At 32.1% G+C, this 11777-nt stretch overlaps 2 protein-coding genes across 2 annotated transcripts; both read left to right on the forward strand.

Annotated features, from left to right (window-relative positions):
• Positions 1–5080: 5080 nt before the first annotated feature.
• LOC119688416 (cuticle protein 8-like) lies at positions 5081–5890 on the forward strand. The gene is made up of 2 exons (XM_038103097.1): positions 5081–5092; positions 5150–5890. Exons 1-2 carry the CDS (start codon positions 5081–5083, stop codon positions 5888–5890), a joined length of 753 nt encoding a protein of 250 aa, XP_037959025.1.
• Positions 5891–7248: 1358 nt separating this feature from the next.
• LOC119662055 (zinc finger protein sfp1-like) lies at positions 7249–8542 on the forward strand. The gene is made up of 2 exons (XM_038071598.1): positions 7249–7529; positions 7597–8542. Exons 1-2 carry the CDS (start codon positions 7340–7342, stop codon positions 8505–8507), a joined length of 1101 nt encoding a protein of 366 aa, XP_037927526.1. The 5' UTR covers positions 7249–7339; the 3' UTR covers positions 8508–8542.
• The last annotated feature ends 3235 nt before the right edge of the window (positions 8543–11777 follow it).

Raw genomic sequence — 11777 nt, forward strand, 5'->3', positions numbered from 1 at the left:
TGTTTGAATATTTTTATTAATTAAATTTTTGACTGACCATACATTTTTTTTTGCAGTAGGTGGAAAGCATCGAAAGCCACAGTGTGAGGCTTGAACTCACTAAAATCATCTCTTAGGAACGAATGGAGAAGATTTCCACAGCAATATGGAAACTTCATTCCAGTAATCAAGGGAGAGAGATGAGAGTAGATAGACTTTATACCTAGTGAACTAGATTCATCTAAGCCAGAAAGCAAAGGCTTGAATTAAGTGACCATACATGGGTGCCTGCTGACCATACAGCTGTTTCGAGTACTGCCAAATAGCCATCATAAGTGGTGTTTTGGAATTATTTTTTATATATAATAATTCATAAATAATTTTTTGTCACTGCAAGTACTAATTTAAAAAAATTTTTTTGTTGTAGTTTACAACGATTTGAAATCTCTCTATTAAATACAATAGTCTCTATTAAGTGAAATAGTAGTAGAAATAGAAACTTCTCCAGTCATTTACTAGAATGTATAGATTAATTTAATTTATATTAAATAAAGTAAATCGATTTTTAAGTTCAGCATATTTGCCACAGCCGACCGAAGCATTAGTAATCTTTATTGAGCTTGTATAATCAATGAAAAAGTTCAAATACTCACTGCCAATAGAGGACGAGTCCAGTTTTTACTTTTGAAATTAATGTAATAATTTTCAACTCAGAAGCAAAATATCTGGATAACCAAGTTATATCAGTATTAAATTAGGTTAAATAAGCTACTTAGAACAGCTCATATTATCACCACCCATTGTCAAATTGCGTCACCTAGAAAACTGTAATGGAACCAAAATTGTATATAAAATTACTATATTCACAGTAGGGAACGCTCTATATCTCACTTCTCACTTAAATGCCAACAGAGTAATGGATAAAGAATTGTACAAATTAAGACTAGGAAAAAAAATACCTTTAAGTCTGGTTAAAAGAAGTTGGCAGCACTTTTAAAATATGTTGAATGCTTTTGTTTGGCATATGTTTTTTGTTGTGTGATGTAGAATATGATATGATGCAAACGACTTGAATTTTGAAACATATTTTCAGAGAACATTAACAATAGACTGATTTTTGAATTTGGCCGCACTAAAACTTAAGTCTTAAATTTTTTTGCGAGAAAAGCCTAACATTGAGGACTTTAAGAGCATTGTTGTTGCTTCACCTGTTTTCTTTCGTACGTTTGAGAGTGTTCTTTTGTTACTCTGAAAGAAAAAAATTACTGTTATAATAGATAGATATATAATTCCACAAGACCGGATTATATTTTTGATATAAGTTCTTAGAAGTTTATGTAGAATCACAAAATATTGGAGCTCTATATGTAGTTAGCACTGGAATTGTCTTTGGAAAAGCCAAATTAACTTATTATATTTGGAATATGTGATAATATTTACATTATGTTGTTAATGTTATTAATTATTAAATATTTAAATATTGTTTATCGACATATAGGAAAGATCGTATGATGGACAGACGGACTCTCCAATAATCAATATCAATTTGTAATACTGAGTAATTTTAAAACAAAACAAATATTTAAGACGACTTATTTAATAAAAACTTAACAACTTTAATATAAAAATAAATGTCTTTATTAGATTATTATTTTCTAATCTATTATATTGTAATATTTAAGATCACTGTTTTTTGTGTCTTTAGAAACGTTATTTTTAAAGAACCCTAAAAGTATGCAGTATTTTTAAAACATGGTTAAGACATCTTAAAATGAAGAAGTGACCTTGACGCTAGTGAAAAGAATCGTTTTTATATATTCAAATGATTCACATTATCTTATCACATTATTATTTCAGTTTTTCAATAGTTACCGTACCACTCTGATCGCTAAAATATGTATCTTTTATGTAAAATGTGATGCATGTGAATGTAAAATCAACAATCCAAATGTGTTTGCTGTTCGTTGTTTTGGACTTATTCCCTTAAGTGGGTAGAAAGTAAAAAGTTTGGAACCATCACAACAGGTGATCTTAGTTCTCTGTTTCTTGCGGTTCAGAAATTGTATCTGGTACAAGTTTATAATGTCATATGCGATATGGATCATTCTATTATCTCGCTGAAGCAATATGTTTCCAATATCTGCTCGCGCAAGTCGAAAGAGAAAGCCTTTAGAAAGTCATTGCTCTGTAGTTATACGTATTGATTATAAAATTTTAAATAAATGTAGACCATAAAGTGGACATTTTTGTAAATGTGAGTACCTCAAAATCTGTAAAATTGTGTGTTTAGAATAAAAAAAGGAGTAATGAGGTTTGAGTAAAAGTAAAATTGTAAGATACTCTCACTTTTCTATGGCTATTCCATAAAATATTACAAAAATACACAAAATCATTCTAAATGACGATAAAGTGATATTTAAACTAAAAGCTAACTCCACAGAGGTATAGAAAAGCAGTGTTTGTGATGTTTTTTGTGAACATTTCATATTGCGAAAAGCTGTTTAAAAACTTTGTCTCAATGAGGTCCCCCAGCAGACTATAATGCATTGATGATTTTGAACCCTATTTGGAACTATTTAAGCGTAATAAATAAGATATATTCAGTGCGTAATAATGGATGAAACATTGATTTATAAATATACTTCAAAGTTAAATAGGCAATCGGATGGGTGGACGAAAGTCACGCATAGAGAGCAAAAATACAAATGTGACGTAGTAAAGTATTAGATTTCATTTTTTAAAATACATACGATATAATATTTTTGGACTATGTTGATGAGCAATGCATTCTGTATACGGTACTACTGGAAAAACTTTCCTAAATTAAAAAGAGGGAAGTAGTTTTTAACAAGAACAATGTTGTAATCATAGGCTGGAAGGCTTAATAGCATCAATTAAAGTCTGAATTACTTCCAAGTATACCTTGGAAGCATAGTTGGTTCCACAAGAAAAAGTTAGAGAAGCGTTAGAATAAAAGTACAAATTTTGCTTTTAATATAGACCGTGTTGCCAAATATGGCAAAATTTCGGATAATAGAATTTATTTCGTACAGCATTTCACAAACTTGTTATGTAATATGTTGATTAAGCCCTTAGTAAGAAAAAATCGGTTTAGAAGGAACTTTAGTGAACCAAGCTTATTTATAAAGTGCTGTAGCACAAATTGAAGCTTACTTGTTACCGTTTATTCAAATATCAACATTTTCAAACATTTATTGTATTAAGAACGAGACATGTGACATAAGCTATCACAACATCACTTGCGAATAGGGCAGCTCTTTAAGCTAATCTAAAGGTCTATAGGCTAAATTGTCAATGATGGTCATGTGGTTATAACCACTAACTAATACACTAACAAATAAATGAGTTCTCGACATAAAACATGGAGCGAGTATATTACAAGTTTGATTTTAATATAAAGACATTCGGTCTATGGAACCATGCAGAGACTTGACCCAATAGCTTATGAAGCTAGCATGTGGCGCATGCGAAGACCAAAACCCTTTCCATCATATAGTTTAAATAATATTTTTTCGAGTTTATAGTTGTATAAATAATAGATTCCTTTTATTTATAATTTCTTTTCAGTTGGCAGATAGTAATTTAATGCTTAATGTTTTGTGTAGAAGGAAACACAGTAAACAGGTCGTGAAGGTATATTGTACTCTGAACCTCATTTCAAATTATTAAAACAAATGTTCGGTTAGTTTTGCGGCAGTGTAGATTTTATGGAAGAAGTAAGGAGCTGAAACTTTAGCTACATACAACATCTAACTCGAGAAATCTATATCTGCTAAACAAGGCTAAACAAAAGCGTAGAAAATATTCCATGATGTTATCGTCCTTCAAGCAAACCGACATAAGCTCTTATCAGCGAGGGCAAAATGAAAGCGACGTTTGACGCAAGTAGTCTAATCAGCAATCGCACCAATTGCTTTTTATCATTGTGCTAAAGTAGAGGACATTTGCATTTTCGGTGGATGGACCAGATGACCAACGATATGAAGATACTCGGTACTATTAATCTGCGATAGCAAGCCACTGATAGGGCTGGCTGGGTCGGAGACTACAGAGTACGGTCAATGACGATTTAAATCTGTAACGACTAACTAAATAAGTAAGTAATTGTGCTACGTCCAATGGATACAAAGTGATCAACCTATTAGAACGTTATTATTTGCGCATCTAGCAGTGATTATTTATATATAATTAAATAAACTTCGATACGTAAAAGTATTTCATCTTAATTAAGAATTAATGTTATAATGACTAGCAATTTGATTTTAATACGCTGGCTAAGGTTTCATTTGAAACACAATTTTATTTTAATTTATATTAACTTTAAATTTAATTTTTATTAATTTTTATTATTAGCATCAAAGATCATTACAAGTTGAATAGTTCAAACAATATTAATTGCCATACCTTACGAGTTAGGTCTGAAATCTAACATAAGTTTCATTCAAGTCAAACAAAAACGGAACTAATAAACTGTTGATGCTTTTGACCCCATACCATCAAGAAGAATTGTGTTATCCAAAAATTTTTGTGACGAGCATAAATCCAAACTTAAGTAACTTTTTTGTCAATTATCTCTCAATTTAGAGTTTACCTAAATGGAAACAAATAGTGTCTGGTTACTACGTATATACAGAAATAGCATCGTCATTATGTGATATGGTATTATATGTGCACAACTTTACAAAGCATTTCTCAAGTTATGTCAAAAAGAAATTAATGATATTATCGTCTATTATTGTAAAAGCGGAAGACAGCGCACTCCAAACACAAGGGAATTTATTTTTGAGAAAAAAATTTAAATTAAATTAAAAATGTTTCAATTATTCGATATATGGTAAGCATTTTTATAACAAAAACAATTAAGCCTATTATCAATATTTATCAAAATCTATGGCAATTATCGGAAAGGTTAAACTGAAGCAGACATCCTAGTGAATATATTTTGTATAAAAACAAATTAAATTTAACATAAATTAAACATTTGCAGTTTGAAATTTGCACTTCAAACAAGTACTAGAAAAATACGCATTTACCATAAATCGACTTTAGAAGAGATATTCTCAAACGAAACTTTTGCATTATGCTCTTCAAGGTAATTATTCTAGTTAAAAATTGTGTCCAATCTATAGTTTAAAAAAATTCTTTGCAGTTTATGGCGATTGCATGTCTCTTTACCATAGCTACAGCTGGTGATTATGAATACAATCGACCAAACCCAACTGCAACACCAGCAAGGACAACAAGTAATAATAATAATAATAATGCCAGAGCAAGTAACATCCCCTACGTCAACTCCATTGACAACAACTTCAACGATAGGACTATAAATAATGCCCAGTCCGTACCGTATGCATTCGATTCACATCCAAGACAATTTCAAGTGCCAGCTAATACACAAACATCCGCAGCACCTACGCCTAGTTCAGTTTATTACCCACCTGCACCCGCTAAATACGAATATAGTTACAGTGTGAATGATGAGAGTACCGGCGATATTAAATCTCACAAAGAAACACGTGACGGATATCTTGTACGTGGGGTGTACAGTCTTATTGATCCTGATGGCTTCAAACGTACCGTCACCTATACAGCTGATGATGTACATGGCTTTAATGCAGTCGTTAATCGCGAGCCTTCAAATGTGAGAATACCAACACCACCTCTATTAAAATTTCAAGCACCTGCACCATTTTCACCAGCACCATTCTCACCACAGCCGCGTGTAGCACAACAACAACAACAAATACAAACAGAAAAGCAAAAACAGTCTATTTCACCACAAAGTAATACGCCGGTACGTGAACCAACACGTATAGAACTAACCATAGAACCAAGTGATAGCTATTCAGTGCCGTCGCAGCAAGACTCGGAGGGCGGTTCATATGCCTAAATAACTACTTAAGCTTTTCCTTTCACTCTAATAGTTTATAAATTAATTTAAAATATGTTAATTATATAATTAAAAAATATAATTTTATTGTATTTAATTGAATAAATAAAGCCACTATATGTATATAAAAGTTGCCATAAAATCCGAGAGTTTAGAATACAGTTCACCTTTACAACTTTCATGCGTAAGTATTATGCAATGGGGGCATTGAGATCGTGCTCCACCAGTGTGCTCCACCAGTGTGCTCAATGTCATGCTTCACTCGTTACCTATTGACGTCTATACCATACAAGTAGCTACTTTTAACGTACAAAAGTTTAAAGACTTAAACCGTTAGCGCTCAATTGCGTTTGGATATGGCAACATTTCATCAATCTATCCGATGGATGCGAAAAGTGAATCAAACTACCTATGTCCTCGCTTACACTTTGGCAGTAGGAAGGATAGCGATCTATACCGACGGGTCTAAGATGGATAAAGGCGCTGGAGCCGGAGTAAATCCTACCATCTCTTCAAATTTACCTCAATACTTCAGGCAAAAATCTTCGCCATCCTTAGGGTATTTTCTCTTACTTTAAACATGAATTTTCACTGAAAACAAATCTATATTCTTGCCAACAGTCAGGCAGCAAGAATAGGAGTGCATGGAGCTACACTCGGCCTACCCTGTGGTATCTACTGCAACGCATGCCTACCAACTCTCGAAGAAAGGACACCAGAACACCTGTTGTGTCCATGTCCAGGGTTGATTAGAACTAGATTTAGATTTTTGGGGGCCGCATTCTTTAACACACTCGGCAATATCTTCAGTATTAGCATTGGCCAGACTCTGGGTTAAGTCTATTTGTTGCGATTTTTTGCGTAATGTGTTTGAGACATCCATGATTTTTAATAGTAGCAGAAGTAGATTTATTAGGCAAAATCAAATACCTTTTGTGCTTTTTCCTAGTTTAAGAATCAAAAATTTGTGTAATATTTTGCCTTGTGGTAATTAAAGCTTTTTATAATTCAGATGTTTAATAAATGGGTGAGAAAAATAATTCATTTCAGTGATAATTGCTGTAATACCACGGCTGTGGTAAGTCTCAATTCATTAATAAAAATTTTAATTAGACAACACTTCATCAATTATATTTATGAATAATTCTGATGTGGCAACTCCCCACGTCACAATTTATGACGTTCCTTCGTCGTAATTTTGACGATTAAAACATTTGTTTTTGGGGTTTTTACATTTCTTAAGGTACAGTTAACGTTGTTGCCATAACAACTCTCAATGTTCCAATATAAATCGTTCCTTCATCTTCATTTTGACAATTATACCATTCGTTTTTAGTGACTCAAGCTTAACGAAGATAAAAAAATCCATTGCTTCAACCAAACGCGAATATATGTCAGTTAATTTTAATATTAATTAATAAAACAGTTCAGATTTTATATATAGAAACAATGGATTTATTTTTTAACAACAAATGTCAATACAGCGGTTGTGGTGAAAAGTTTGGTAGTCTGACTGAATTGATTCAGCATGTAGAGCGTGTCCATATTGTAATGGATGACAGTGATGAAGTCTCTGGAAGTGAAAGCATGGTACACAAAAGCAAAATATTGCCTAGCAATGTCCATGATGTGATTATGCGTAAGTGTACTGCGTTTCGATTTTAATCTACTTCGAAATTTACATTTTTCTCTGATTTAATCTATAGGTTCTCCGGTTCATCGAATCAATCATGGATCACGCCGTCACCCATCAGTATCTCCACTAAACAACATTAATTGTGAACGTCCAATTCAGATGATGAAAGCAACTGGTGCTGCTTCCTCATTGCAGTCCATGTTGGCTAATGCTGATTCTGGTACTAGAGCAAGTGCTCCAACAACTTCTGTTAATCAAAATAATTGTGAGCCTCCAATTCAGTTGTTGAGTGCAATTGGAAGTGATGGTTCTGCTTCGTCATTGCAGTTCATGTTAGCACCTACTATTGTTATCAGTAGCGCAAATGCACCGTTTCAGGTACCAATGGCTTTCACAAACAGCAACAATTGTGTACCACCAATTCAGTCTGTCGTTGCACAAGCAAAGCACGGTGCAATTCCCAAAGCGCGGATACATTCAATGGAACTAGGTGGTAATCGTGATGCTGATTCATTTGAGAAGGATAACATTCCATCATCATCATCGGCGGTAAAGCGAAAAAATAACAGTTCTAAAATCTCATTCTCAAAGAAGAGAATCTCATCTATTAACAGTAATGTTGAGCCATCTATGTCAAAGTCAAATGATGTTCCAACACAACCAACCTCTATATCATCTCCTCCAAAACTTAACGAAAGTACCCATATTGCCTTAAGTGGTTTGACCCCGGAAGACATTGTCCAAAACTCGGTTCTAAGGGCAGATCACTCGCAATTAAAGCCATTTCCTTGTCCCATTCGTGGTTGCATAAAAAGGTATAAAACTTTGAACGGGATTAAGTATCACTCAAAATCTTATGAAAGGGAGTTGAAAAAAATTCGGTTGAGTATAAATCGGATTAATAACTACGGCTTGCAACAAACAACAACACCTTGGAGAGATCTCGAAGAAAAAATGGAACATGTAAAAATGTTTTTTTAGTTGACTTATGTTTGCGTTATTATATAACATATTATATATATAATAAGATATTGTAATATTGTTCAACTGAAGCTATGTTCGGTTAAGTAATTTTTCCTTCATTTTTTGAAAGTAATGTATATAAATAAATAGATTTTTTAAATAAAATTCAGTGAGCATTTGTATTTACAAACTGAATAAAAACTGATGCGATCAGATATTATGTATGGATTCTTTTTAATAGTGTTTGTCTGATAAAGGCTTGAAACTTATAAGAAATATTAGTATCAGTCAATAAGTTTGTGTGATTTTGTTGAAAAACTTTGTAGGCGGTTGATGGATGATAACAGACAATGGATGATAACAGTATTACGATGCCTGATAGTGGAAAATTCTAAGAAGAAAATGTTTATCAGTTAATGAGGTAATTGATGTAATTGATGTACCAGAACCAAATTCAGAAAAATGTCAGTTTTGAGTTACATAGGGTTTTCCTCAAAAAGAATCGCACATTTTTCAAAAATACCAAAATTGAACCCACGTGAAAACATTTTTAAAAAACCCCTTCGTAATTGTTAGAAGTGATCAATGGATTGTAGGAACTAGGGAGTTAATAAAACTAATGTTATCATGAAAGGTTTTAATAAAAAAATAAAAACAACGAAAAAGTGTCGCCAGTTCAGTTGTTCAAGTTGTAGAACGGGTTTGGTTATTGTAGCACTCAGCATAGTTGCCTTAATCACTTAACCCTTTATTAGTCTGTTGTGAAATTAGTTCTTAATACGGAACATTTACCGTTTTTACTTATGCAATCATTTCAAAAAAGCTAAAAGCATAATTGCTTAGTAAAATTCCATTAGCAAATTTCGATCCATTAGCTCAAACAATAAACATGGGCAGTTATTTGCTTAACATCTGCTGATCTCTTCAGTTTGAGTGATATACTCCTATAAGGATAAGATTTACCACTCTTTCTTCTTAGTCTATGAAATTTGGAAGAATTTTGTTTTTTACTTATTATTATAATTGTTATTATTATAACAATAGTTATATTTTCCAGGACTTTTGCTTAATTTTAGTAATGGTTTTAAAATTTTTTTTATCCATTTTGACTTGTGCATTCGTCTTGTCTATTTTTTTTTTTTTTTGGTGCTGTTAGCTTGCAGAAAGATACATATTATATTATGTTTTGTACGTGTCGTTGCACGCTTTTGCTTTCAAAATACAAATAGAAAGTAAAGAATTGTATGAAATAAATGAAGATAGTTTAACTTCACTAAGATTGTGATATATTTTGGTATAGACCGAAATGCGGTAATTTTATTAAAAAATAATGCCTCTACAAACAGAATAGTATTGAAATTTAACAAAAAATATAAAATATAATTAATTAATTGAATCACTCTACAGCTGGTTTATGATTTCGTTCTAATATAAATACAGCAAGTGAATTTGTTAATAAAACGCAATCACAGCAAATTAACAAACAAAACTTTAGAAAAATGTGCGAACATAAAAGTCAAGTACGGCTTTCGGTCAGTTGTTTAAGGAGCGCTGACTCTGAGCTTCAAATTTGGCAGAACACGAGTTCGATTCCTGGTACTTGCAGTTTTAAAAAAATTATTTACGAATAATTAAATATAAGAAATAATTCCAAGACCACTGATGATGGGTATTTGGAATATTCGAAACAGCTGTATGGTCAGCCAAAAATTTAATTAATTAAAACAATATAAAAATGAATTTTTGTTGTTGTACTTCAGGTTATTTAGTTTATAAATGCCATAGAGAATTGGAAATTATTTTCCAATCTCTATCACAGATTAGATAGCTGTACTACTACTCATATTATTCCAGGAAAGAATGGGTTAGCGCTTTTACAGGGACCTGTACTGTTCCCAAAGAAAATTCGTAAAGAAAGCAATCAAAAAACAACATGTTCACACTTGGGAACTGTCTAGCCAAAACGGGATATAAAATATCATACTCTTCTTTTAATGCTTAAGAATAAAATATCAATCCTTATATGCGAGATAATATCACCGGATATTATCTAACATGTCGACACACCTCAAGAATAGGTGATAGACTATTGGAAAAACTCCGGCGATAAAAAAAACAAAAACACATATAAAACTGTCTAGACTATTACAAAAAAATTATTTCTGCTTAAGATTTTTACAAAATGTACATATCAATTATGTTTAAGTAATGCGGAAAAATTTTCATGTCCATTCTATTACTATTTTGATAAGCCTTGATTTAAAAGTCGAGATACTGGAGATAAAAAAAATGGTTAAGAGATCTGAACTTTCTTAATTTAAAATTCGTTAAAACTAATTATCTCACCTTCTCTGCAAAAATAAAGAAATACCACTAATTTAAAGTTCCAAGTTTAAAGTTATTATCCAGGAGTTGATGTATAACGCTGTGACTTTCTTACTTCAGAATATTAAGTTATTATTCTAAAGGTGATGTATGAGAACATAATTTCTGCAATTTCATATGACGATATAGTTATCGTAGTTTCAAGTAATAAATTATTATTATTATTTTTTTTATTTTTATTTTATTTTTATTTTAGAGTGTTTTTCAAAGTCCGACTTCTTTAATGAAAGACAGTATAAGGCCTATCTTTCCTAGTCTTGATCCTTATGATCCATGAAATACTATCCTTGGTGTTTATTCCGCTTGTTCATTAGTGACGGACACTCCCCTAGAGCACATGGTATGCTCTCTGTTCTCTACAGTATCTGCAGTCTGAGTTAGATTAAATTCCTGACTTCGATAGGTGATTATTCAATCTACAGTGACCGGTCAATAATCCCGTAACAATTCTTAGAAGTAATAAGTCATTAGTTAGAAATTTATGTATGACTTCTTCGCTTTCAAAGCTTCATATAATAAGTTATTAATAAGAAGAAGATGTACCTTCTCTCGTTCCAAGTAATAAGGTATTATGCAAGACGCTGTGGCTTCCCTACTTCGAAGTAATTAGTTGTTATTTAAAACGTGATGTATAACTACACAGTTTCCTCAGTTTTAAGTTATTAACCAGGAGTTGATGTATGACTCTCGGACTTCTCTAGTTGAGAGTTACAATGTATTTTTGAGTAGAAGTCAATCTTCTTTGAGTATTTTCTTGTTGCGGTATTTACTGCCAATGGCACCGATAGAAATGAATTGAATTTGCAGCACCATAACGCGAAAACTAAATAATAACAACGTTTCAAGTAACAAGTGGGATAGGCGCTAATTGAGAGAAACAATGTTTGCGTGACTGTCAAAAAA

The sequence above is a fragment of the Teleopsis dalmanni genome, chromosome X, assembly GCF_002237135.1.
Source record: "Teleopsis dalmanni isolate 2A chromosome X, ASM223713v2, whole genome shotgun sequence".
Classification (NCBI taxonomy): domain Eukaryota; kingdom Metazoa; phylum Arthropoda; class Insecta; order Diptera; family Diopsidae; genus Teleopsis; species Teleopsis dalmanni.